Source organism: Poecile atricapillus, chromosome 11 (assembly GCF_030490865.1).
Source record: "Poecile atricapillus isolate bPoeAtr1 chromosome 11, bPoeAtr1.hap1, whole genome shotgun sequence".
NCBI lineage: Eukaryota > Metazoa > Chordata > Aves > Passeriformes > Paridae > Poecile > Poecile atricapillus.
This window is the reverse complement of record NC_081259.1, coordinates 16,882,449-16,909,706: the sequence shown is the minus strand read 5'-3', so window position 1 is coordinate 16,909,706 and position 27,258 is coordinate 16,882,449. Positions and strand designations below refer to the sequence as shown.

The following is a 27,258-nucleotide window of genomic DNA, read 5'->3' as shown; positions in this document are numbered from 1 at the left end:
AAATTGTGTTTGGAGAATTTTTAATTGTAGCTTCGTTTTAAATGTTGTACATATGTTTATAATTAATCAGGAATTAGAATGTGAGGTCTTGCCACAGAGGTCTCCCTCCCTTACCTTGACCCACAAATGTTTAATGTTATTTTCTCTCTGTGTCTTGCTGGGCAGCTGGAGTGAGAGCACAGCTTGATGGGCACCTGCCATCCAGCCATCACATAATAACTGATTATTGCACTTTTACCTGCAGAGCAGGTTGTTCCCAGTAACCAGGACTGCCAGTCAAGTTGTAATATTAAGACTGTAAATTAAAACTTTGCTTTAATTTCCTAGCTGCCCTCCGAAAGCAACATGCAGCAGAATTGCACCTGGGAGACTTTCTTGTTTTCCTGCGTAGAGTTGTGTCTTCAAAAGCAATTCAGTCCAAGATGGCATCTCCAAAGTGGACAGAAGTCCTTCTTAACATTGCTTCCCAGAAGTGTTGCTCAGGTATGATCATGTCAAAATGTGCTCCATGTCTACTTTGCATTTCTGTAGTGCAGTTTCAAAAACTAAGCCCTGTTAGAACATGTATTACATATTGAATATTCCTAGTGAACAGTTCAAACCAGCTGCAGTACAGGTGTACAGGGGTTAAAGGCTGGGGCACTGGGGGCGTGGAGCCAGGGGCAGGCCTGGAGCAGAAGTAATTTTAAGATTATTGACACGTTGTTCCATCTTCAGGAGTTCCCTTGGTTGGCAATCTGAGGACTAGACTGCTCGCACTTCATGTACTAGAAGCTGTGTTACCTGCTTGTGAATCTGGTGTTGAAGATGATCAGATGGCTCAGGTCTTTATATTTTGTTATAAACTTTCACATTTTCTCCAAAAGTCTCTTAAACTTCTAAATGTTTCATAGGTTTCAAAATCTAAATCAAACAAGGCTGAGTGTAGCTATTTGTTATCTAAGAACACTAAATATTTTGATGCTTATACCTACAAAGCAAAGTAAAACTGTATATTCTTGCTGTTGTCCTCATGTTGGAGTTAAAATTATCTGAATTCTGTCCCAATGCCCCAGGTTATTGAACGATTGTTCTCACTTCTGTCTGACTGCATGTGGGAGACTCCGATAGCTCAGGCCAAACATGCAATTCAAATAAAGGAGAAAGAACAAGAAATGAAGCTCCAGGTAACTATACTTGTACTTCCTCTTGTGACTGAATGCAGCTGAATCACATTTACCACAAATGTTTTGTCCTGTTTCTGGTAGAAGCAAGGAGAGTCTGAGGATGAAGATGAGAATCTTCCCATCCAGGAAGTGTCCTTTGATCCTGAGAAAGCTCAGTGCTGCATAGTGGAGAACGGGCAGATTCTAACTCATGGAAGTGGAGGCAAAGGATATGGCTTAGCATCTACTGGAGTTACTTCAGGGTGTTACCAGTGGAAGGTAGGTTGCATAAATGTGTATTTCTTACCTTCTCTCTCATGTGAGATGTGCTATGATTTATTAACAGCAGTTGCCTGTGCTTTTTGCTTGTGACATCATTCTTGAGTAAACGGTAGTGTTACATTTAAGGTTGGACTTAATGATTTGTAAGGATCTTCTCCAGCCTAAATCATTCTGTGATTTTCAGTCCCAAGGGAAGAGTTTGTGGCTGCTCTTGAGTTGTGGAATTTGAGTATTTTGGCAGACAGATTGGAGACTGTGAACTTGTATTATATGTTATTAGAGGTAACAGTACTTGTCCCTAAGGTCCATAGTGAGCATGCATGTGCAGTTTTGCAAAACTTACCTACTGAATTACGTAGATTTAGGATTTTTTTTTGTATAAACACATTTAACAAAGCATTTTGTTTTCCTGCAAAAAAACACGTCAGCCTGACTGACAAGAACAGTGTTTAATACATCATTTGGAGGGATTATTTTATGGTTTTACCGTATAAACTTACTGTTTTTCTCATTAAAAGCTTTGTGAAAACTGGTTAAAAGTAGACATACATATGTGTAAGGAAGATTTTAATTTCTTTGTTGCGTTGAAGTGTATATTCCTGACATTTTTCCCTATGTGTTTGTTTTGCCTGCCAGTTCTACATTGTGAAGGAGAACCGAGGCAATGAAGGCACTTGTGTGGGAGTGTCTCGCTGGCCCGTGCATGACTTCAACCACCGCACTACCTCAGATATGTGGCTCTACAGAGCCTACAGTGGCAACCTGTATCACAATGGAGAGCAGACTTTGACTCTGTCAAGCTTTACCCAAGGAGATTTCATCACATGTGTGTTAGATATGGAAGCAAGAACTATTTCCTTCGGTAAAAATGGAGAGGTATTTAACATCAATTAGTTTTTTGGTGGGTTTTTTTTGCAATAATAATATGGCATGGATAAGCATGAGAGTCAAAACGTGTGGCAGTTTCAGTACTTAGATGATTTATAATACAGACATAACTTTTCCATGTTTCATATTTTTGTTTGTTAAGGTGCTCCAAGATTGAGAGGTTTTTGTTTTGTTTCTTCCCTAGGAACCAAAACTAGCTTTTGAAGATGTGGATGCAGCTGAATTATATCCTTGTGTTATGTTCTATAGCAGTAACCCAGGAGAGAAGGTAACTTAAAAGTTCATCTGAGGAGTTAATTTTACTGGTTTAGGCTGGTATAAGGTCAGTAGTCATCAGAGCAGCCTGTATGGTGCTGCTTTGAATTACTGACCAAAACAGTGTTGCTGATAGTGTTTTAACTATTGTAATCTATTGTAATTTTAAAATGTATTTTACTATTCAGAATAGATTTAAAAGTTTCATGTTCTACACAAAAAATTCTGTTCCTCAGAAACCAAGGAGAACATAGTGTTAGGATTTCTAGATAGTCTTGTGTGAGAAATCACAAAATAGGTAATTTCAGCATCGTTGAGTCTGAAGGATGGAGGTTTTGCTCAGTGTTAAGGTGGATTTCCTAGGGATTCAAAGGGAAAGAAAAGGCAGTGCTAGTAATTATTTCTATTCTGGAGGTGACTCCAGTATTGATAAGAAGAGCTTATTTGAGGTATATTGAGAAGATAACTTGTAAACTATTCTCTTCAAACAGGTGAAGATCTGTGATATGCAGATGCGTGGGACACCTAGAGATTTGTTGCCTGGTGATCCCATCTGCAGTCCTGTTGCTGCAGTGCTTGCAGAAGCCACGATCCAGCTCATTCGAATCCTGCATCGCACGGACCGCTGGACACACTGCATCAATAAAAAAATGATGGAAAGACTGAATAAAATCAAAACATGTCTTAAAGAAGCAGGTCAAAAACTGAAGAAAAGTCGCTCTGTTCAAAGCCGAGAAGAGAATGAGGTGAGAGAGGAGAAAGAAAGCAAAGAGGAGGAGAAATGCAAGCACAGCCGGCATAGCCTGGCAGAGCTCCCAGAGGTGCAGCTGAAGATGCTCTGTGTGGAGGTGTGGCCTGTCCTAGCAGTGATTGGTGGAGTGGATGCTGGGCTCAGGGTTGGAGGTCGATGTGTCCACAAGCAAACAGGCCGTCACGCCACCCTGCTGGGGGTGGTGAAGGAGGGCAGTACCTCTGCCAAGGTCCAGTGGGATGAAGCAGAGATTACAATCAGGTATGCCCATTTCCTACACTTTCTACTGTCTAGTGGTAGTGGTTTGTGCTTGGGAATCCTCAGAAGTAACCTATCCTTTATATTAGTCATGCTGATCAATCACTTGAAGTGTAGACTTCAGTGGTATTGAAATTAATGCTGCCTTGAAGTAGTGTCCATTCATTCTCCCACCTGCCTTCGAGTGCTTAAGGCTTGAAGGACATGCTCCTTTTCCCACCATTCTTGCAGACAAGCCTTCAAAGAGAAAGCACCTGGAAGGAAGCTGAAACAAAGCTTCTCTGAGAGCTTCTTGGTGCCCTCACAGGAATTGCATGTTTTTGTGCAGAAAAAATTTGATTAACTTAGTTTCTTGAACTCCTTCTGCCTATAGCAGAAGAAGACTTTTGAAGAAATTGATCAGTGATTTTAAATTTTTTTCCCTGTTATAATTTTTTGCCAGTTACAATTACATTCTGAAATAGCTGAGGTCACTTTACTTTTCTAGCTGTGGCAGCATTATATCTGTTTTGTCTTTGCAAAGCTTGTTGTTACTTTGACTAAATATACTGATGTGCAATTGATTTAGTTCCAGGTATAAATTCTTTCAAGTATGCCTGTGTGACAGTGTAGCCTTAAAACAAAAGTGCCCTTAAAATAATTTGAAGCTTTATTTGAGTGATGTGGAACACCACTTGAACATAAGCAAGCTTTTGGTAAAGCATTTAATTAGGTTTAATTTATACCTTTTTAATTAAAACCAGGCTAAAGCTTGCTTTCATTTTTAGGTAGACATTTGCATTGTAAGATGGGAAGACTTTTTGGGATAATAAAAGGAAGATTTAAAAGTAATTTATCTGCTGGATGTATGGAAAATACAAGGTGTATGGAAATATGGGCTGGTGAATTTTTTTCCTGCTTCAAGTGGAGATCAGTCAAGTGTAACAGTCCTAAATAGTACCAGAAAATATCACTGAATGTAAATGGACAGATGGATAAAGGTGTCTGTTAGGTTTTCTGACCCATGCTTTTCAGAGGTCACTGTCATCACCTGTTGATCTGTCCTGATGCACCTGAGACTAGACAGAATTGTCCTGAGCTCTCAATAGTGTGCTTGTGGTGATGAATAGCTGAGGTCAATCAAAGCTTTTCCTTAATGTTTAAAAGTTTTCTTTATAAGCTTTTATACCTGTTAAGATTCAGGTATGATGATAATATTTACCTTCAGATAGCTTTTCCTAATAAAAGTCTTCTACATATTTCTGATAAATAGTATATCCAGAGCCTGTGTCAGCACAGAATGGACAGCTTCTGTGGAGCTGCTGGGTTTCAGTGCTTGTTGTTGAAAACCTGTGTATGCTTTGTTGCATTTGCTTTGAAACCATATCTCCCTGTTTTCTGATCGTAACCTCATTTTCCCCTCTTTGCATTTAATTTTTAGGATTGGTTTGTTTTATTAAATATATTTTACATCCTATTTGCCTACATTATTTCCTGTACTTTCCTCCTGTCTCTCCCTCACTTGCTTTTTCCTGTGTCATTCTGATCTTTATTAAAGCTTCCCAACTTTTTGGTCGCCTAGTGATACCCCATTGTATAATCTGGAGCCCTGTGAACCACTGCCTTTTGATGTTGCAAGATTTCGTGGGCTGACAGCGACTGTGTTGCTGGACCTTACCTATCTGACTGGCATTCATGAAGATACAGGAAAGCAAAGCACCAAGAGACATGAGAAAAAACACAGACATGAATCTGAAGATAAAGGGGAAATGGAGCAGAAGATGGAGGGTGACGTTGGATCAGATACGCGATTAGGCCAAAGTGCTGATGATAACAAAGGACACGGTGCCGCAACCTCTAAGTCGGAAAATGAAATTGTTTCCTTTTCTTTCGAACCATCAACACTAGGTATGGAATCCCAACACCAACCTGCTGAAGGAAGAAAAAAGAATCACGAACACACCCCACGAAGTCACGATATAGTGCAGTCAGAAATCCGAGCCGTACAGCTGTCTTACCTTTATCTTGGTGCTATGAAGTCACTTAGTGTTCTTCTCAGTTGTAGTAAGTACGCTGAGCTGCTGTTGATCCCCAAAGTGCTGGCAGAGAATGGCCACAACTCTGACTGTGCGGGGTCCCCGGTGGTGCACGAGGACGTGGAGCTGCGCGCAGCGCTGCAGTTCCTCATGCGGCACATGGTGAAACGCGCCGTCACGCGCTCGCCCATCAAGAGAGCGCTGGGGCTGGCAGATCTGGAGCGGGCACAGGCCATTATCTACAAATTAGTGGTTCATGGGCTGCTGGAGGACCAGTTTGGTGGCAGACTTAAACAAGGTACGTGTTAAAAATGAGATTAAAATGAATAATAACATGAATAGTAACAATGATAAGACAATGGACACAGTCTTTGCAATTTGTAGTGGTTATACTTTGGGGGAATCTTAAATCAGTGTTCTGGTTTAGGAAAAATTTGTGAGAGAACTTCTGGATGGGGTCCTTCCAGGAAACATTCAAGCAGCCCCTCAACCAACGGGTTCAGGAAAAGATTTCCTTGGAGAAAAGTGGAAAAAAGCTGTTTATATTGAATAATATTAAACAATAAAACCTCTCACTGTTTGATGAGATGGCAAATCCAGAAGATGTTTTTTTAATGTGGTGTTGTTCAGCTTGCTCATGTTCTTCTCAGTCCCTCTGGCACTGGAAAGTGCCAAGGCCCAGGCCCTGGTGGACTGCAGGTGGGAGCTTCCGGAGTTTGTCTGTTTTTTCAGTCCAGAGCAGGTTTGAACAGATTTAAGAAAAGGGAAAAAACCAGTCCAGGGAACTTCTCTGCCTCAGCTAGCGAAAAACTAACTAAAAGCAAAGGAGAGCTCTGTCTCACTGTCCGTGCTGCAGACACCACAGTGCAGGAGGTGGATGCAGGGGAGTTGAGTGCTCTTCCTCAACACAAACTGTGGCTTCTTCTTCCCTCCCTTGGCTTTCAGAGCCAGTCTTAAAGGTGTAGAATTTAATATGTAACATAAACAAGGTGATTTGGGATACAAGCATCACATAAAGTCACCCCAGGACAATCAGACAGAGACATTTTGCAAAACTTCATTCACTGTTTTATAGACGTAACACTGATTGTTGCCTTTTTCCTAATTCCGTATCTTAATAAAAAGGGAATGCATATCAGGTAGAAATAAGAGTTTTTAATGTCTTTAATACTTTCAAAATGAGCAATAGGGTATATTCTTGTCATAAGGATTTGCACATTCTAAATAATGATAGTTATTTTTATATTTTGTTATTTTGTATTTTTGAAAGTTGAAAGTTTAGCCATGGCTACTGTTTTGATCTACATAATTATATTAATGTTGCTATAACATCCTTATTTTACTGTTGCAGAAGTAGAGCAACAAGTGGAAGAAGGTGATCAGTCTCAGCAAGCCCAAACACCAGTTACAACCAGCCCTTCTGCTTCTAGCACAACATCTTTCATGAGCAGCTCTCTGGAGGATACCACCACTGCTACTACTCCAGTAACTGATACAGAAACAGTTCCAGCATCAGAATCACCTGGTGTTATGCCTCTCAGTCTCCTGAGGTAAAATACCCTATCAGCATGTATGATTCTGTGGGTGAAGAGAACCAGTTGTGTGGTTTATGTAGAATATATGTCTTTAGCTGGCTAAGCCTTTGAAAATGCTTCCAAGAACCACCTCTGCAGAGGGACACAGTTGAAACATTACTTTGCCTTGCAGGGTTTGTGTTTTCTATTAGAAGGCTGTTAAGCTTTTGCTGTACATTGTATGTAAATGTAATATCTGAATACTTTTAAGGAGGAAATGTTCTCCTTAAGTTGTCCTTCAGTTCTCTTGTTTATTTGGTATAGTTCAAATTACAAATCTCTGAAATTCTGTATTTTAATAAATGTTTCATTCTCAAACTAGAATAGATCTTAGTAGGTAACATTCTGTAAAGCTAAGATGTTGTTTCAGCTTACCCTGACATACTGAAATGGAAAATAAACTACTGAATTTCCAGAGGCAATCTGTGCTGTCAAAGGAAATCTGCTTTACCTTACATAGAATACTTTTCTAAGTTTATTAATTCATAGAAGTTTTTTAGACATCTTTTCAAAAAATCCAGAGCAATGTCTCCATACTAGGACAGTGAAAATTAAATACTTACCTGATTAGTCAGCCTGAGTTCTAAACACTCCATGGAAATGGGGAAGGGGCTTATTTATCTTTCATCTCCTAGAACAGCTCCTGGTCTCTGAGGTCTTTGTTTTTATGTCATGCTTAGAACTTAACTGTACAGATATAGTTGATAGGAATGAGCTGTTGCCTCAAAATGTGTTGTGTCTTACCCTTACTAAACTCAATTGCATCAAGTAGCATTTTCCAAGTGCACTCCAATTGGATGTTCTTCTTGTGTCAGACCTTTTTCAGCACAGTACTGTTTAACATAAATGTATATTGTTCTTTTTTCAAGGCAAATGTTCTCCAGTTATCCTACTACAACTGTACTTCCAGCACGACGTGCTCAGACTCCTCCAATATCTTCTTTACCAACATCTCCTTCAGATGAAGTTGGAAGGAGACAAAGTTTGACCTCTCCAGATTCCCAGTCTGCAAGGCCTGCTAATCGCACAGGTAAACTCGTCAGTGGAATAGAAATGGGGACAAGTTAGCAAAGTCACAGGAGCTCAGGAATCGTGTTCTAGGAAATGGAAACCCAACAGAGTTTCTTCTTAAGGCAAACCAACGTGCAAAGCATTGTTGAAAACCTTTTAGTCACTATCTTAGGAAAAAAAGGTACAGATTATATAGCTGTAGGCTTTATCAAGCAAATAAAATGAGTTTTTAAAAGCTGTGGGTTGAATACAAAAACAATAATGAAGTATAATTGGTAACTGCTTCAAAATGTTCATCTGATTTGGGCTTGTTTCCTTGGTTGTGTGCTGCTGGAAAGTGCAGTAATTTTTTAGCTTTTGTTAGGTCACATACCACACAGAAAAGAAAAATTGATGTATTTTATGTTACATGCAAAAGTAGGTTTTGTTTTTGCCCTTATATCTGTACTGTTAGTTGGGGGCTTTAGTGGTTCATTTGTTGCATAGCAACTGGTCTGCTCAGTTTCATGTCTTTTTTTTTTTTCCTTTTGATTTAATTATGAGATTACTTGTTTCTAGTCATGATAATGTCTTTACAACAGTGTTTGTTAGTGCATTTTTGTATTTACTGATTAGACATCACTTTTATGGCAATTCAGAAAGAAACTGTGGGTTTGAGGCAGTAACTGACCTCTTTAGAGCCCTTTGAATGACTCTCTGCACAGAAATACAGCCATCATCCACAAAGAGGTTTTTCAGATACATTCCCTGATCAGCTGAGGTCTCTTTCTGTACCTTAAGAAGAATTTATAATGATCGTACCATTTGGGAATCTCAATGATTTGGACAAGGATAACTTCATCTAGGCTACCTAAATATAGATCAGATAGATAATTTGATACAGTTCAAAATGAAAACAATAGAAATTGCTTAAATAGTTCTTTGCATAGCATCAGTATCCTACTTGATCAAACAGAGTCAGTCAACATAATCTATGTAACAAAGAAGAATGGTTTTGCTACAGATGGTATCTTGCTTTGTGGGAAGTAATTGAGAGAAAAGTTGAGAGTAATTATTTCCTTAGCTCAAGCTGATATATCAAAGTAAGGTGAAATAAAGTAACACTAGAGAAAGATTTACGTGCTTTACATTTATTATTTTCTGTCTTTTAAGCTTTGTCTGATCCAAGCAGCCGACTTTCAACCTCCCCTCCTCCTCCTGCCATTGCTGTTCCCTTGCTGGAAATGGGGTTCTCCCTCAGGCAAATTGCAAAAGCTATGGAAGCTACAGGTAATGTATAGCTATAGTATCAGTTTAACTGAAAGATTGGATACACATGAAACTCTTCTTGTTTTCCAATAGAATACTTCATTTTTAAGTTCTATAACCATTTCTGTGGAAACCCAGATTGCGTCTTTTGTAACCAACAGTGTTAAAACAGAGTTCCAAAGTGTGGTTTTCCTGCTTTCAGGTGCCAGAGGAGAAGCAGATGCACAGAACATCACAGTGCTGGCCATGTGGATGATCGAGCACCCTGGAAACGAGGATGATGAAGAGCCCCAGTCAGAGGGGACTGCAGAGTCACGGCATGGGACAGTCATCTCTGGCAGTGGTGGAAAATCTGGGGATCATTGCTATTTGCAGTCTCCAGGTGATATCCCTTCTGCTGATGCCACTGAAATGGAGGAAGGCTTTAGTGAGAGGTAAAATCATTTTCCTGTAGTTGCTTGTAATCTGTTCCTAAAACTGGAAATCTCACAAATTCATTGTTGCTGATGGAGACTTACTTTGTAATGCAACTTTTGAATTTTGTTACAGCATGAGCAGAAGCAAAGATGCAATTAAATTAGGTGTACATGGTGCATTTATTTTCCAGCACTGTTTGTGTGCAGAACTAGGGAAGAATGTAGCTGAGCATGTTTTCTTCACAACAAAAAAAGAAAAGAATGAAAAAAAGAGGCCTTATAGTTGCATTTTAACTAAAAGACCAAGAAATAAAGAGAAATTCCATTAAATTCATGTTTTACCAGATTCATGTGTAAGGCCAAAGGCAAATTGACTCAGCCAGCAACAGCAGAGATGATTTTATTTCTTTGAAAGAGGAGAGAAAACTAACTCAAGCTGATTAATTAACTATTCAAGCTACTAATTAACCTAGTATAAAATGAGTGCTTTCTCAAAATTTCTGCTGTGCTTAGGCACTCTGGAAGATCTAATAGGTGTTGACTTTATTGCATCTAATTTGTTTGAGGTAACTCTTGCAGTCAAAACAGTATATATGTGCTCCTTGAAACTGAAGAATTCCAAATTCCTTTATTTTCTTCCAGTAAAGAAAGGAAAAAATGCTAATAAATATGGCTTAGTTTTACTGTATGTGGTTGTTTAAAACTTGGTTTGATTGACCTGTAAATTCTGAATTCCTGTAGCCCTGATAATCTGGATCATGTGGATAATGCAGCTGCAGCAAGTGGCCCTCCCTCTCGAAGTCGGTCGGCTGTCACACGGAGGCACAAATTTGATTTAGCTGCCCGAACGTTGCTGGCACGTGCTGGTAAGGGACTGAAAGAATTCCAAAGGCTTTGCTTATCCAGGAAATGAATGGGAGGGGGACTGGGATTTTGCATGATGTTTGGAAAATTCCTTCTTATATGTGTGCCAATGTAAATGGGTGATAAGTAGATTTTTTAGCAGAAGAATTAAAAAGGAAATTGGAAGTACAGCCACCTCTTTGCCATGGAAAATAAAAGTCCTGCTTTCCTGTTTCTCTCTTTCCTACCTTGAGCGGGACTGTACCGCTCAGTGCAGGCCCACAGGACCCAGAGCCGCAGGGAAGGGATCTCCTTGCAGCAAGATCCAGGGGCACTCTATGACTTCAACTTGGATGAGGAGTTGGAGATTGACCTTGATGATGAAGCAATGGAAGCTATGTTTGGGCAAGACCTGGCTGGTGATAATGATATTCTGGGAATGTGGATCCCAGAGGTACTGGATTGGCCTACCTGGGTGTGTGTGACTGCAGCAGGGGCTGCTTTGACTTACTGCTTTTTGCATGCTTATATTTTGAAATTTAAAGTAATATGTGTATGCTTAGAGCCTGTTTGAAAATAGCTTACTAAGTGCCAGCAGTGCTTAAAATCATCTTGTATTCTGTAGCATCACTTCTAGATTAAAAATAGTGATTTCTTGTGTTTCTTGCTCTGCACTTCCACATGTAGTTTTCTTCTCCCTACCCTGAAAGATGAGAACAGAACTCATATATATATCATATATATCATATATATCTGATGATACCAATTAGAAATCAAGTAGGTGTTCCAGATGTCTTAACTGTGAGATAACAAACACAGTTGTAAATGTTTCTTCTCCTGCTACTGCTAATAGTAACCAATCTGTAACAACGTAATTTGCACTTAAATCAGCTTTTCTTAATTTAATTGTATTCCATTCTCTGGGAAGGATGTGGTGACAGTCCTCACTGAATTGTTGTATAGAGCACTAAAAAAACTATTGAGGTGGAATACAAATACAATAGCAACACTTTGTTGATTTTTGGATTATCCATGTCAAATTAGACAATCAGCCCTCAGCTTTTCATCTCCTAATTATGATGCTACCTAGCTTTGATATGGAAGCAAGTTGCAGGATACATATTGAATTGTTGAGAATGCTTGTTTCACTGAAACATCTCAAGGAAATTTTTGTCTTAGGGTAGAAATGTATTAATGACTTCATATTGAGATAAAACCTTGATAGTTGCTGACACAAATACTCACTAAATGTAAAATCTGATTGTCTGAAAGCAAAAAAGGATTCTTTTCCTTTGTTAGCTCTATTTTGAGGCAAGTTTGAGGAGAACCAGATAGAGACAGTGTTGAATATGACAGGGTTACAAATTAAAAGTTACACTGTCAAGAATTTTTTTAGTTGATCTAACATGAAATAGGAAGTTGTCTCCTCTGAAACTTTACTTCCAAATGTTTTTCCTGTTCTGAGATGGTCTTCATTATGTCATAAATTGTATGTTTCTGCTTTGCTTTTGTACAAGTCAACCATATAAATATCACTTAGTGACAGAAATGTGCAGGGACACCCACCTAAGGATTGGCATGTTTTATGCCTAAGGTGCAGACACTTACTCTGTACTAATAACATGTGAAAATGTCACTGTGCAGCACGTCTGTGAATCTGAAGACAGAGAAGAAGTGGTGGTTTGTGAGCTGTGTGAATCCAGTGTGGTGAGCTTCAACCAGCACATGAAGAGGAATCACCCTGGCTGCGGGCGCAGCGCCAACCGCCAGGGCTACCGCAGCAACGGCTCCTACGTGGATGGCTGGTTCGGGGGGGAGTGTGGCAGTGGCAACCCCTACTACCTCCTGTGTGGCATCTGCAGAGAGAAATACCTGGCCCTCAAGAGCAAATCTAAAACATCAGCCTCAGAAAGGTACAGAAATGGATAAAGAAAGGAAACTAAACGTGGTTATGAGCCAATCAGCATTTTAAGAGTTTTATTTAGGAGATAAGAATTCCTGGCAGGATTTTCTGCTACTTAAAATCATTCTCTGTATTCGACAAATTTATATTTAGAAAAAAAAAGGTTGATTTGATATTTCTGGTTTTTAAATTAAGAACAAGGAATAATTTCTTGGGATGTTGCCTCCTTCTTAGTGACTTTTGAAAATGCTTTATCAATTTTGTCTGATAATTCCAGTATTTTTTCTGTGGACCTTTTTGCACATTAGTACAGCAAAGTGCTTTCCCCCTCCACACACACTTTTCAGAAACCATTTTATCTGTTTCTCTGTTACTAGGCTTTTCTGGAATCATTCATAAATACATGTAGACCTAACAGTAAAGTTAGACTAAATAGGGAACTGAATGAAAAATTGTTCTGTATATTTATAAAATATTAGAGCCACTCAGTAATTTTCTTTGTTATTTTATCATACAGGTACAAAGGCCAGGCTCCTGATCTAATAGGGAAACAAGACAGTGTTTATGAAGGTATGTTTTTAAGTTGCACAAGGTTTTGCTTTTTCTAAGAGATACTTTCATGCAAATAAACCTGAAATACTGAAGGTGTATTTTAAAATCTCTTCTGGTTAGATACAGTATTTTAGTTTTTGGGACTTATTAGTTCAGTGGAAAAAAAAGTGACTTCTTTCCCCTGTCTTTCATGTAAGCAGCTGAAAGGGCAACCACCTAACCTGGGGTTGATAAGGTCTTGTGAGGAGATGTTACTTCCAGAACTGCACATACAAAATCTTATGTTCAAATATCTTTCTTAAGCTGCCTTGTGAGAAAAATTAATTATTGTAACAGTAAGTTACTGTCCCAAAAGTCTGTCATTAGTCTTGTTTTTAATTTTCCTCCCTTTGTCCAAGCTGAGAGCATCCTGAGGGTGGCTTTCACTTTAAACAGATTATTTCTGATGTGTGTAGAAAACCTTTCCCGGGTGGTTCTGTGATTCTGGTCCTTTCTGTAGCTCTTGTGACCACAATTGTGTGATTTACTATATTTATCTATTTGCAACTAAATTGAGTGCTCCAGTACTTAGGGCAAGTCTGTCTGCTGTAGATCAAAGGTGTATCAAAGGTCTGATTCTACTCTGTGTGGAGTGAGACAGAGCAGAGAGATGAGCAAATATCAGCTGACTTGTGTGTAAATGGTTGGCAAGTGAAGGAAGTGCCTCGTTGAATTGCAGTTAAAGTAGTTTTTCTTTGTTGTTTAGGTTTTTTTGTTCCCTGGGAATGCAAAGCAAAAGCCTGGGTGTTCAGTTATAACCCATGAACTAATGCAGGCTTTTTTGATAAATATGAAGATCAGAAATTTCTAACATCTGTCTTTACCATTCAGTACTTTGTAATAAACACTTGTTACCATCATTTAGAGCACAACTGTATGCCTGCACTTTTCACTGTACTCCAGGTTTTGGAGCTGTCTTATGCTGTATGTGATGACCCCTAATGTCTGTGTTTTTAAAGAGCAGCTAGTTTGATACTTCAGAGAATCTTCAGAGAATCATTAAACTTTTTTGCAGTATAAAGATCAAGTTGAATAGAGAGGGCAGGAACAGGACTTTGTTTTTGTGATTTACTTTGTTGTGTCTATGTCAACATCAGAAGATGAATTTCATACCTTCTACTGTTTGGTTCTTTTAGTTAACTGAAATAATTTCATATTTGAGCTCTTGTAACCAAGTCTAATTATATTTTTCCAATTCTAGAAGACTGGGACATGTTAGATGTGGATGAAGATGAAAAGCTGACAGGGGAAGAGGAGTTTGAACTGCTGGCTGGGCCTCTTGGGTTAAATGATCGACGCATTGTACCCGAACCCGTTCAGTTCCCTGACAGTGACCCTCTGGGTGCTTCAGTTGCAATGGTGACAGCCACCAACAGTATGGAAGAAACATTAATGCAAATAGGTACATTTGAAATCCATTTCATTTAAAGAAAGAACGATACTAACAGCAGCAGCAGCAATAACAATGATAACAACTATCACCACCTTCTCCCCTTTTTAGTGGGGCTTTTCTAGAGGCAAGACAGAAACATCCTGACAGTATTTCCTGCCACCATGAGGAAGGGGAGACAAGCTCTTAATTGTCCTTTTGTTATAAGAAAATTAGAGAGAGGAGTGTGAGGCATTATGAATTGACAGAAGGATTGAATTTTGCTTACAGAGCTTTTGACCATAGTCAAAAGTAGATGCCAGTGTTTTGCAGAACCCAATGAATGGTTTTAAATTGGGAGTTAAAAATAGTCCCCAGTGATGAAAAGGGAATTAGAGGAACTAAGACTGAGTATGTCAGATTATGTTTGTGTCTCCTCTGAAATAAGGAATAGTTAGGTTATGGAGTGTATTTCAGAAGTGTATTTTCCTCTCAGTCATTATTATTTGTATGTATAAAATACTAAAAAATGAATGCATAACTTAGGCTGACTTTGCTTCTGTGCTCATTACTATATGATAACCTTTTTTTTTCTTTAAACACTAACTCAAGTTATCATTATTTCCAAGGCTGTCATGGCTCAATAGAAAAAAGTTCTTCTGGCAGGATAACCTTAGGAGAACAAGCAGCTGCCCTGGTAAATCCACACGACCGTGTCATGGCTCTCAGAAGAGTGACAGCTGCTGCCCAAGTGCTCCTGGCAAGAACAATGGTTATGAGAGCACTCTCACTTCTGTCTGTCAGGTTTGTGGCATCTTTGGAAACACTTTGACCTTTCCTGTCAACGCTTCAGTGGGGATTCTAGGGAATTTTCCGGGTTTCAAAGAGACATGAGCAGTTGATAGCTGCTAGAAAAGTGTTTATTGTGTATATGTATCGTTTTTAAAGGCAAAGAGTTCAGAAAGTTAAAGTCTTTGCTAAAACTTTTGGCATAAAGTCCTGAATTCTACGCAGCAGCTTCTCAGCGTGGCATTCTGTCTGTCCTGGGCCACAAAAGCAGTTGGTGATGATGATGGTGCTGCTGTTGTTCTTTGGAATTTTTTTTCCAATCCCCAATACAGGGGATTAAATTCATAAATCATCCAATCAGCCAAAAACACACTTCTGAAACAATACTTCCTACACCAATCTGAACTTAATTCTAACATGCAAAAGCAATGTTCTTTTTACTTAAATCTTACGTATAGGGTATTATCTGTTTACATGAATAATCATATCTGTTCTATCCAAGAATGCAAACTGTATTTTCATTATGTCTAGAGCTAAGTTGAACCTAAGAAGGGTATTATCACTGAACTTTAAACTGGGTAACAAGGCTTTTCACTAGCTAACAGAGACTCTTAGGGCACTTAAGCTATGTTTTTACCTACCTAAAACTAAAACTTACACTTTTACTTTATATCTATGGTTTAATATATTTTAATTCTTTTCTCTCTCTGAGGAGCTCAGAGAGGCTTTTATTTTGGATTCCAACACTTTCTTTTTGTAACCAGTTACCCAATTCTGTTGGATAAGCATGCAGTTTCAAACTAATTGGGGAAACGATTCTCGTGTCTGTACTTAAATAATACTGCTAAAAGAAAAAGTTCTGTTGATTTTGTTCTTTTGAACCAAGGGCTTTTGTATCCATTTACACAGTGGTTCCAGTTGTAGCCTGGCAGCTGGTCTTGAATCCCTGGGCTTGACAGACATCCGCACTTTGGTTCGTTTGATGTGCCTGGCAGCAGCGGGGAGGGCAGGCCTGTCCACGAGCCCATCCACAGTGTCCAGCTCCACAGAGAGATCCAGGGGCATCCACAGCAAAACCAGCAAGCCCATCTCTTGCCTTGCCTATCTGAGCACTGCAGTTGGCTGCTTGGCATCAAACACTCCCAGTGCTGCAAAGCTGCTGGTGCAGCTGTGTACTCAGGTAGGACATCAGTACTCACTCGAGTGACACAGTGCCAGATTGCCCCAGCTGATTCCTTACACCGTGTCATGGACTGGGCTGCTCTCCAAAGTCAATATCAGAGATGCAGCTGCTGCAGGGTGCAGCATTACAGCACTTTGGGGCTTGTCAGGCACAGGCAAGGATGAGGGAGAGGTCTTTTGTATGGTTTCCAAGGTGGTTTATTCACAAGGAGGGTCCAGGGGTGAAAGACACAAAGTGGGTGAGCAGGGACTTTTATACAGAAGAGGTTCTAGGGGAGGGTACAAATTTTTTAACCAACAGGAGGAGCATAAGGTGGGGTTTGTAGTATATAACCCAATGGGGAGACACAGGGAGAGGGGACAATTTAAACAAACCTGTGGGGCTCCCCAGGGCAGAGGGGCTGGGATAAGGTGGGACTGACAGCTTGGTGGGAGGAGGAACAGGGAACATTGGGGAACAAGGGGTGGGTTTACAACAAGATGGACAACTGAATGGGAGGATGCATCTTGGGACAAACCAACAGTGTGGGGAGAAGTGGAACAAATTGAGAACACTACAACACTGGAGACTACTTTGATTATTTGTGCTTTTACCTTCTCAACTGGGGTGAGACTGCCCTCAGTTTGAGGATCTCCTTAGAGTCCCTTTTTATTGCTTTGCACAGGGTTTGATTGTTGGTAAAAACCAAATAACTGTATGTGTCTTTGCTGAGTACTCTTTTCAAGTGAGGAAAATGGATATGCTTTTTCTGTTCATAGGGTTTTTCTGTCAAGGTTTCAGTTTTTTAATTGAGTCAATTCTACGTAGAAAACAGAAAAAAAAAGGAAAATCTGTAAAACTGTACACAATTTGTGCAACTGAAAGTGTTTCTAAATTTGATAGTTCCATTTGTTCTGCTTATTTATCACCAATTATTTCTTTTCAGAATTTGATATCTGCAGCAACTGGTGTGAACTTGACAACAGTCGATGATCCAATTCAGAGAAAATTTTTGCCAAGTTTTTTAAGAGGAATTGCAGAAGAAAACAAACTTGTCACATCTCCAAATTTTGTAGTTACTCAAGCACTTGTAGCACTGTTGGCTGACAAAGGGGCCAAACTGAGGCCAAACTATGATAAAGCTGAAATTGAAAAGAAAGGTATGATGCAGCTTTGTTTTTAAATATTAATTAGATCTTCAGTTCCTCATTTGTATGTAAAGGAGAGGCTTGATAGAGTAATGTATAAATACACTTTTAAAAATGTACAAAACTTGTTTTGATCAAAGGAATGTTACAGTTTATGACACACATTTTACTTAGAAATATGATCTTATTCTGCAATTGCATCTTTCACTACTTCAAAATATAGTCTGAATGTGTGTGTATTCAAAGCCATAGAGCTGAGACATTGAGCCTGGTTGTGCCTCCTGATGAAATTAAGGAAGGTAACAGCTGATTGCCACTTCCCAAGTGCTGTCCTGTGTCTGAGGCAAAATTTGTGCAGCCTCTCCTCTGAGGGGTCAGGGAGCCACAAATTAACAGCTGTGCTTCTCCCCAGGCTGGTGCTGGGCTAGAGAAGGAGGAACAGGGCAGTGACAGTGGCAGGTCTCTGTCAGAGGAGGCTTTTGCTGTTTAGAAAGCACTTGCTCTTTGACCAGCCATTTTCATATAGTGGGAATAAGACTATTTGGAATTCTATACTTAAGGTTGTTTTTGTGAAAATTGAACTGGGGTTATTTTGTTCTTAGTATCAGAAGAGTGTTTTTGCTATAGATGAAATGATTGCAACGTTCTGCTAAGATGCTCGTTAATCTCTTTCTGGAAATGCTGGCTGTTGCTGTGTTCACGTGTGTACTCATCTAGGCATCATCTCACTGTTTTGTCTAAGCAGGTTTAATTGCCCATTTGTATGCCCATCCTTGCTATGATCCCTCTGCTGTAGGCCCTCTGGAGCTGGCGAACGCGCTGGCAGCGTGCTGCTTGTCGTCGCGCCTGTCATCGCAGCACCGGCAGTGGGCGGCGCAGCAGCTGGTGCGCACGCTGGCCGCGCACGACCGCGACAACCAGAGCACACCGCAGACCCTCGCTGACATGGGTGGAGACCTGCGCAAGTGCTCCTTCATCAAGCTCGAGGCTCACCAGAACAGGGTAAGCAAAGCTCTCCCGCTGCATCTGCTCCCCTGCTCTCTTTGGAGAACACAGAAAAAGGAAAACAGGATCAGTTTATAATAACGCTGTCTGAAATGGTTTCCCATGTGAATTTTGAGAAATAGTTATTGCTTGATGTAAGTTATTGCACCTCTGATGCAGAAAAAAGTTCAGCTTCTTGGAGGCTTCAGTTAAAGGGGTCATGAAAATGTTCCTTAGATCTTAATTTGCATTAATTTTTCTTTCATAGTAGCTAACATATTTGTGCAGTATTCTGTGCAATTGCAGCCTGTGGAGCGTGGGGCTACCTATCAAGCCTGCTTTATTGCAGTAAATAATGCTGTAAAAGTAGAAAAGTTAATCTAGTTTGGTTGTTACAGGGTATTTCAATCACTGTCTCATTGGTTAGTGTTTGCTTAATATTAGTGAGCAAACATACCCAAGTTTTAAATTCCAGTTTTGCCATGATTGTTTTGGTATTTGTAGGTCATGACATGTGTTTGGTGCAATAAAAAGGGACTTTTGGCAACAAGTGGGAATGATGGCACCATCAGAGTGTGGAATGTGACAAAGAAGCAGTATTCATTGCAACAGACCTGTGTGCTCAACAAGCTGTAAGTTGATTCTTTTACAAGAGCCAGATACTTAATTTAAGTTGTAACTGTGCAAGATACTGCAGGTTTGGCTGTTCTCATTATCTCCTGCACTTAAAATCTCATTTATTTTCTGTTGATATGTTTAGGGCATGCAAAATAAAGTAAATAGCTTAAAACTGAAAACAGAACTTAAGTGTCAACCTGATAAGTGTCTCCATAAAGAGATCATGTCAATGCTGTTTAAAAACATCCTTAATTAATTGATATAAGGAGACATGGGTAAAATAAAAATGGTATGGGATTATCATACAGCAGAAAAGTGAATATCCCTTCAATGGGTTTCAGTAGACAGCTCCAGCATAAAACATGATTACTGCAAGTCTGGTCATTTGATTCAAGTGTGAAAAAAGAATTTTGACTTCTGAGATACAGCATCTAAATTTAATTCTACATGAGTCTTGGAAGTACTTTTTTGGTTTTTGGGTGTGTCCAAAAAAAGAAGAAAGCAAAAGAAAATATCAAAATCTAATTCTGTAGTGAAGCATAGGTGAGTTGAACTTGGAAGAATGAAGACACAATAGCAAACTACTAGGTTGTTTTGTGACTATTTTTTAGTGGTTGGCTTAGTTCTTGTTTTCTTGCTGCTGTTCAAAGGAACAACCAGAATGATATAACAATATTGTAACCTTTATTGTTCTTGTACTAAAAGCAGTAAAAAATGTGGCTGTTGTGTATGATCCTGAGGATGATTAAAGGTGTCTGTGACCCTGTTACAGTTAGGCAAAGCAGACTTTAAAATGGAGTTTTAGAACAGTGTAACAAGATGGCAACAGGAGGAAGAGTTGAAAGTAGAATTGCTAGCAGGATGTGTCTCTTTCATTTCTTGTCCAAACTATTGCTTGATTTTATGACTTCCCAGAAAATCTTGCCTTTGCTGAAGATGTTAAATTTGAGAAATAAGTAGGTGAAGAGTTTCCATTTGAAACCTAACTTGAAATTTCTTGGAAATAAGTAGTATCTCATTCTGTATTTTGAAGTGGTTTTAGAGAGAATGTAGTATTGTGAGCAGAAATATGTACTATGTGAATCTGCTGTGATGGCAGGATTCCAGGTTATAGCTCAGATACTTTATGAGTTCTAGGTTTTCCTGTCTGCTTAAAGGGAATGCCCTCTTAATTTCATTCTTTTATTCTATTACAGAGAAGGTGACTCTGAAGAAGCTCTGGGGTCACCCAGTGACCTTAGTTTATCTCTTGTTTGTTGGAGCATCAGTGGCAAGTACCTGGCTGGAGCTACAGAAAAGATGGTGAACATCTGGCAAGTCAATGGTATGTCCTGAGCTGCCTGTGGTCATTTCCTGGTCCAGCATGTTTCTAGGGGAGCTGCCAAGTCACTCACTGCATGCTGGTTTACCCCGGTGTTTAACTGTCCCATTTAAATGCCTCCCATCTCCTACAATGTCTTGTGAACCTGTTTAGTTTGAGAGAGACAGTAACCCCGAGTGGATGTGTGATACACATCTTTGAGAAGAAGACTTTTAATCCCTGTAATTTGTAATATTGGAAGCTTCATTCTGTTGCTTTGCACTTAGGAAAGTCACTGGTTACTGTGCCCATGGTAATAGACAGTCCCCAAGAAAAGTGTAAATTTACTGGGTAGTGAAGAATTGTTTCCTTCCTTAACAAAACTACCTAGCTTGAATGATAATTGAGATTTGTTACCTAGATTTTGTGTCTGTGTAGATTAGTGAACCATTGCTTTATATTCTTGTAACTTAGGTGAATTTATAGTATGTCCTAGCTCTCAGTAAGATCTCCTGATATTTTTTTTTCCCATGGAAAGTATTATTGTTTTCTTTTCTTTGGAGATGAAGTAGTTTTAACAGACTTTTTGATCTCCTAGGAGGAAAGGGCTTATTAGATCTTCAGCCTCACTGGGTATCTGCTCTAGCCTGGCCAGAAGAAGGGCCAGCTGCAGCATGGACTGGAGATGCTCCAGAATTGTTGTTAATTGGGCGCATGGATGGATCTCTGGCTCTTATTGAAGTTGTGGATATTTCAGCCATGCACCGGCTGGAACTGGAACACTGCTACAGAAAGGATGGTAAGGGACTGCATCAGTATTTGAAATTAAAATTGTGTACACACTCCCACTTTTTATGAAGGAAGCATATAATCATTTTTGGTTATTGTTCATGGGATTTCTGGTTCATGGGAGCAGAAGAGTCTATGGGATCTCTGTCTGCACCCTGATTCCCCTCAGCAGAGGCAAACAGTTTGTAGCAACCTGGTAAAATCCTGCCATTCCTTGCCATTGTGGACAATCAGTAGAGATCCCCTGCAGTGTCTGCTCTGTCTGCAGATAGCATGCACAGGATCATTTGAATTTCTCAATTATTGCCATTTTTCCTTTATAGTTCCAGTCCCAGAGGACATCAAGTAGCACATCTTTGGTAGTATTGTGTGGTTTTGCATATTGCTTCTTCAAGAAGCCTACAGATTTTTTTTTGCAGCCTCAGGTGAAGCAATATCTTCTTGCTAAGGAAAGTGAATATTTTCAGAGCATTTTTTAAAAGCCTGTCTCAGATACAGAAATAAAATACAGCTCTTTTTCTTTGACATGTTATAGTTCTTTTCACTATGCCAGGAATATAAATTCAGTTATTTTCATAAAAAGAAGAATGAGTAAACTAGTGCAAAATAATCTCAGCAGCTATGAGTGACACTCAGTTTTATCTTTACCATATGAATTGAAGAAAATTTTCAGACAAGAATATGTTAAGTGACCTTGGTGGTGGTGGAAATTGTTATGCACTTCATAGTTTAGACAACTGCACTGCAAGAACTTTGTTGGTAGGAGTGAAGTTGAGTTTAGTTCAATGAATATTTGTGTTGTCTGTTCGTGCAGTGTCTGTTACATGCCTGGCCTGGTTCAGTGAAGACAGACCATTTGCTGTTGGCTATTCAGATGGAAAATTGCTCCTAGGAACAAAGGAACCAGCTGAGAAAGGAGGAGTTGTTCTCATCGATGCACATAAGGTAGAGCTGGTCTTTCATAAACTAATGTAGAATTTTTGTAGGTAAAAGGTGTTTAAGCCATTCTCTCTATTTGAAAGCTATTTATAAAGGCAAGTGCAGATTATTTTAAAAACTCATACCTATATCTGATACATGTATTAACATAATGTACTCTAAAGGAACAGTCTAACAAATATATAAGAAAAAAAAGGAAAAATAATGAATTAAGCACACAGTTGTGCATTGACTGGATTTAAAAGGCTAATTGTTTGACTTGGTAAAGGTGCTTATAATAAATTTTAATTTTGATCATGTCACACGTTTCTGTTTAGCTTCCTATGCAAAGCAAAAGGTGTTTTTCTAAATATGCAGTTGCAAAGGTTTAGAACATTTGCTTGGCCAGTTTGTACTGATGAATCATTAATAGTCCATGAATTATTTGTTAGGCTAAGAGCAGAATTCCTCAAATGTAGGTGTAGTAAGAGCATCTTGAATGCTTCTAAGAGCTGCTCTGGTTGTGTGAAGCAGGGCAATCTCAGAAGGGAGCACACTGTGGCAATAAATCTGTACTTCTTACTGTGGCCTGTCTTCCTTTCTTACCTCAGACTCAAAGCTACATCTGGGGAAAAATAATCAAGAAGGGTTTGCAGTGAAAAGAAAACATCTTATTCTGTGTTTCCCATTTAGTTTCTTTCAGCAAACTTCTTAAAGTCTTTTTAATTGGATACTTCTGGAATGTATCACAATGACTTTATAATTGCAACTTGCTATCTGTGATTTATATGAGAATATTTTTGTTATTAATAATTAAATTATTGAATTTTATTTTTTTTAATTAAAATTACTAAATTAAAATTACTAAATACATCAGTAACTAAAAGTTTACTCTGAGAGTTAAATTTCCTCCTCACTACTCTGTTACGTCATGCCAACTTTTCATTTTTTTAAAACCAACAGGATATGGTTGTCAGTATGAAGTGGGATCCAGCTGGTAAGATTCTCCTGACCTGTGCCAAAGAGGAAACAGTGAAGCTCTGGGGGTGTCTGGGAGGCTGCTGGAGGCGCCTGCATTCCCTGTCCCACCCAGCCCTGGTGAATGGCATTGCCTGGTGTGCTCTGCCAGGGAAAGGACCCAAGGCACACCTTCTGTTGGCTACGTAAGTCACTGTTTTGTTGTTGATTCTGCAGGTCTTTTCTGTCAGTCTCTAGTGTTATAGCAAAGAAAAGGGTTTGTTTTTTTTAAAAATAATATTCCTTCATTAAGTCAGTTGCTGTGAGATTCATGAGGTTCCAGAATTCAAATAAAAAGAGTAACCCTGGTTGTGTTACCAGCTGTTTTCTCCATGACTTGTGGGTGCTGGTCCTGCTTGGAATTTTTTTAATTCAACCAAGTGTTTTTTCTGGGAATATGTTGTCAGTAGAAATGAAAAAGCTACAGGGTGTGAGGAATAGGGAAAAAATGTATTTACCCATTGAGAACAGGCTTTTCTACTTCAGATAAATTGATGCAATGCAGTTTTATAGCAAAGTGAAGACTACTGGTATACAAGTTAATACCAGACCATTGGTATTTTGTTAGTTAATGTCTTTATTTTGTTTTTCTAATGCTTTAGGGGATGCCAGAATGGTTTGGTGTGTGTCTGGACTGTTCCCCAGGACATAGTAATCACATTGCAGTCCAGCTCAGCTTGCTCAGAAGGATGGTGGGAGCAAGAAACAAGTGCCAAGGTAAAAGGAGGAAACTTGGTGTGTAAGAAATTTCCCTTTGCTCATTGCGAAGTTGAGAGAGGAGAAGAATGTGAGCAACTTACTTGAATCTCAATGTTTCCTGAGAAGAAAATTGCTAAAAATATTTACATTGCATTTGTGTGTGGCCATTTTCAGAACAGGAAATTGAAAAATTTATTTAAGATTAAGGCTAATGATTGTATTCTGATCTGTTTTCTTTCTGTTAAAAGTTGATCAGTTTATCCTAAAATTTAGTGGGGGTTCAAAGTGTTTTGTAGATGAAGAGTGAAGATTATTTTCACCTACATAAATTGCAGTCTAGTCTTTGATGGCATTCTGTAAGGGGAGGAAAGCTGTTAATGTGATCAAGATATCTATAAAATATTGTCATGGTCCTGGGGGATTTTAAATTTAGTAGAACTTCACCATTTGTGTGGATGATCAGTATTTATTGCAGAATACAGACACTGTCATGCTGCTGCATTTCCTGGAAGTAGTGCAGTGTTCCCTAAGTGTGCAATTGCTTGCAGGATGGATACAGGAAGGCAGTGGAAGTGAAGTGTGTGTTCCAGCTGAGAGGACACATCACTCCTGTCCGCACTGTTGCTTTCAGTCCTGATGGGCTGGTGCTGGTGTCTGGGGGCCTTGGTGGCCTCATGAATATCTGGTCTTTACGGGTAAGATGATCTTTGGTGTGCCTTGATTCTCATTCTTAGTATCTGAAATGGTCAAGGTATCAGACTAGCTTCCACCCCACCACGTGTTAGATACATTAGAGAAAGTGTGATGTAAAATAATGTTATAACTTCATAAATAAAAAAATATAAATTGAAATTGTACTTAACACTGAAGTACTTTATGGTTCAGTATTGACTGACTCTGTAGGTTTGGTCATGTTAGTTAGGCTTTGCAGAGCCAGCCACTTTATAGTTAAGAACAATATTCTCTTATGTTGAGGACTCTTTAAAGAGCCAGATAATGTGGATTATTAAACACTTGTAAATCCTTAGTTATATTATCTCCTTAATATTATAAAAATGAGAGGTTTCTGCTTTTAGGTTAAGCAGATTGTTTTTAAATAGTTATTGAAAGCTTCTAAGAGTATCATCCCTTAGGAATATTGTATATACTTGAACAGAACTGTAGCTGTGTCTGCACCTGACTCCAACCCCTTCTTTCCCTAGGATGGTTCAGTATTGCAGAGTGTTGTGATAGGGTCTGGAGCTATCCAGACTGCAGTGTGGATCCCTGAGGTTGGAGTAGCTGCCTGCTCTAACAGATCAAAGGTGAGACAGAAATGTTTAAATCTGTGTGTTTTCTGGCTCCTATGGAAACCAAGATGGTTGGTGATAAATCAATGGAGGTGAACGATCCTCCTTGGTGAAATTTTAATTTCTAACGTGTCACGTAACTGCTGTTGAACAGGATGTGTTGGTGGTGAACTGCACCTCAGAGTGGATCTCTTCCAATCACGTGCTGGCAACGTGCAGGACTGCGCTGAAACAGCAGGGAGTTCTGGGCTTGAACATGGCTCCGTGCATGCGCGCCTTCCTGGAGCGCCTGCCTGTCATGCTGCAGGAGCAGTACGCCTATGAAAAGGTAGGAGTAATGCAAATGTTTAGCATTTCAGATCTTCAGATCTCAGCTGCTTTCAGTCTTTCACCAGAGAACCCAGAAGAATTTCCTATATCATATTTGCAATATCTTTCACTATTCTCAGAGCTAGTAGTCTCCTAATCTGAAAATATTTAAAATATTAGAAAAACTTCAGTTAAGCATGGAGGAAGGTATTATTCTACAGGATTAGCTTTTAAGGACTTGTATTTTGAAGTGATTGATTTGTGTTTCTAACTGGGTGTTCCCTTTCTCTCCCTGCTGCCCTGCAGCCCCATGTGGTGTGTGGGGACCAGCTGGTTCACAGCCCCTACATGCAGTGCTTGGCATCACTGGCCGTGGGGCTGCACCTGGACCAGCTGCTCTGCAGCCCCCCCGTGCCCCCTCACCACCAGAGCTGCCTCCCTGACCCCTCTGCCTGGAACCCCACGGAATGGGCCTGGCTCGAGTGCTTCTCCACTACCATAAAAGCTGCTGAAGCCCTGGCCAAGGGAGCTCAGTTCCCAGAGTCCTTCACCGTCCCAGACCTGGAGCCTGTTCCAGAGGATGAGCTTACTCTCCTGATGGTAAAAGCTGATTTATTGTCTCAACAGCTAAGTGTTCTGATACTGAGCACATGGTATGATGCAGTGAACATCTCTGAACTGTAAACATTTATATTTAGTAATGTAAGCACCGACAAGAAGTGTAAGCTTATTTTTTAATTAACTGGTTAGAATGTACTGTTAAGATTGCTCTGTGTGTGTGTGTGTAATGAGTGCAACTCAGTTGCATATTAAAATACAAACAACCCAAAACTATGACAGCAATTTTCATATGTGATAGGAAGAAATGTAGAACTTCGTAATGCTGTTTTAAGAGTAATATTTTGTCACATTCCCACACCAGATTATTTTCCTAGTGTCAGTTTTCCTCATGACTTGTTATATAAACCAAAACAGAAATTTTTGAATAAGAATTTTTTATGAGCAAGTTTATTACATTTCAATCCAGTGTTTGCAATTGAAACTTCAAAAAGCCCTGTGCATCAGTAAGTAGGAAAAGATTACTTCATAATGAATTTAGCTTTTCTTTCATTGATTTGGATTGCAAGTTGTGGGTAACAGTGTCATTGCTAGTCTGCACACATTTGCTCTTATTGCTGAATTGTTTAGAATAATTTAAACAGTGTTCTTAGGAAAATATGTATGGTATAACAAAAATAATGAGCATCTCTTGAGCTAAATGTGCTAAATGTGGCTTTTGCTGTGTAGGATAACAGTAAGTGGATCAATGGCATGGATGAACAGATCATGTCTTGGGCAACATCAAGGCCAGAGGTCAGTGAAATTGATGGTTCAGAGAGTTTGGGGTGTTTTGGAGGGGTTCTTATTCTTTTGAAATGTGGCAGGCTGTTGGAAGTGCTCTTGTTCTAAAGCCTCGTTTCATGCTCTTGCCTAGGATTGGCATTTGGGAGGCAAATGTGACGTGTACCTGTGGGGAGCAGGACGACATGGGCAGCTGGCAGAGGCTGGCAGAAATGTCATGATCCCAGTGGCAGCACCTTCATTCTCCCAGGCCCAGCAGGTGATTGCTTAGAACCAGTCATGATTTCTTCATTTGCCATCTATTGTTTCTACAGTTTGTCAAAATCCCTCTCTAAATGTCTTTTCA

General features: G+C 39.5%; 1 protein-coding gene across 11 annotated transcripts in view; it reads left to right on the top strand.

Annotated features, from left to right (window-relative positions):
- HERC1 (HECT and RLD domain containing E3 ubiquitin protein ligase family member 1) overlaps positions 1 to 27,258 on the top strand; it is a 97,695-nt gene that overhangs the window by 59,462 nt on the left and 10,975 nt on the right. For 6 of the 11 annotated variants that reach the window (XM_058847368.1, XM_058847367.1, XM_058847373.1 and 3 more), the window contains exons 31-63: positions 328 to 483; positions 718 to 824; positions 1,056 to 1,166; positions 1,248 to 1,424; positions 2,064 to 2,303; positions 2,500 to 2,583; positions 3,062 to 3,582; positions 5,117 to 5,892; positions 6,946 to 7,144; positions 8,038 to 8,198; positions 9,332 to 9,448; positions 9,630 to 9,861; positions 10,585 to 10,709; positions 10,941 to 11,161; positions 12,331 to 12,599; positions 13,107 to 13,159; positions 14,382 to 14,582; positions 15,179 to 15,353; positions 16,248 to 16,518; positions 17,447 to 17,660; positions 18,394 to 18,650; positions 19,137 to 19,264; positions 20,447 to 20,574; positions 21,149 to 21,349; positions 22,154 to 22,284; positions 23,221 to 23,420; positions 23,877 to 23,991; positions 24,522 to 24,668; positions 25,176 to 25,277; positions 25,417 to 25,590; positions 25,878 to 26,171; positions 26,859 to 26,924; positions 27,046 to 27,171. In XM_058847368.1, the coding sequence (XP_058703351.1) occupies positions 328 to 483; positions 718 to 824; positions 1,056 to 1,166; positions 1,248 to 1,424; positions 2,064 to 2,303; positions 2,500 to 2,583; positions 3,062 to 3,582; positions 5,117 to 5,892; positions 6,946 to 7,144; positions 8,038 to 8,198; positions 9,332 to 9,448; positions 9,630 to 9,861; positions 10,585 to 10,709; positions 10,941 to 11,161; positions 12,331 to 12,599; positions 13,107 to 13,159; positions 14,382 to 14,582; positions 15,179 to 15,353; positions 16,248 to 16,518; positions 17,447 to 17,660; positions 18,394 to 18,650; positions 19,137 to 19,264; positions 20,447 to 20,574; positions 21,149 to 21,349; positions 22,154 to 22,284; positions 23,221 to 23,420; positions 23,877 to 23,991; positions 24,522 to 24,668; positions 25,176 to 25,277; positions 25,417 to 25,590; positions 25,878 to 26,171; positions 26,859 to 26,924; positions 27,046 to 27,171 (6,479 nt within the window). The remainder of the gene's footprint in view (positions 1 to 327; positions 484 to 717; positions 825 to 1,055; positions 1,167 to 1,247; positions 1,425 to 2,063; positions 2,304 to 2,499; positions 2,584 to 3,061; positions 3,583 to 5,116; positions 5,893 to 6,945; positions 7,145 to 8,037; positions 8,199 to 9,331; positions 9,449 to 9,629; positions 9,862 to 10,584; positions 10,710 to 10,940; positions 11,162 to 12,330; positions 12,600 to 13,106; positions 13,160 to 14,381; positions 14,583 to 15,178; positions 15,354 to 16,247; positions 16,519 to 17,446; positions 17,661 to 18,393; positions 18,651 to 19,136; positions 19,265 to 20,446; positions 20,575 to 21,148; positions 21,350 to 22,153; positions 22,285 to 23,220; positions 23,421 to 23,876; positions 23,992 to 24,521; positions 24,669 to 25,175; positions 25,278 to 25,416; positions 25,591 to 25,877; positions 26,172 to 26,858; positions 26,925 to 27,045; positions 27,172 to 27,258) is intronic. The other 5 variants (XM_058847375.1, XM_058847374.1, XM_058847372.1 and 2 more) reach the window with 4 other exon arrangements.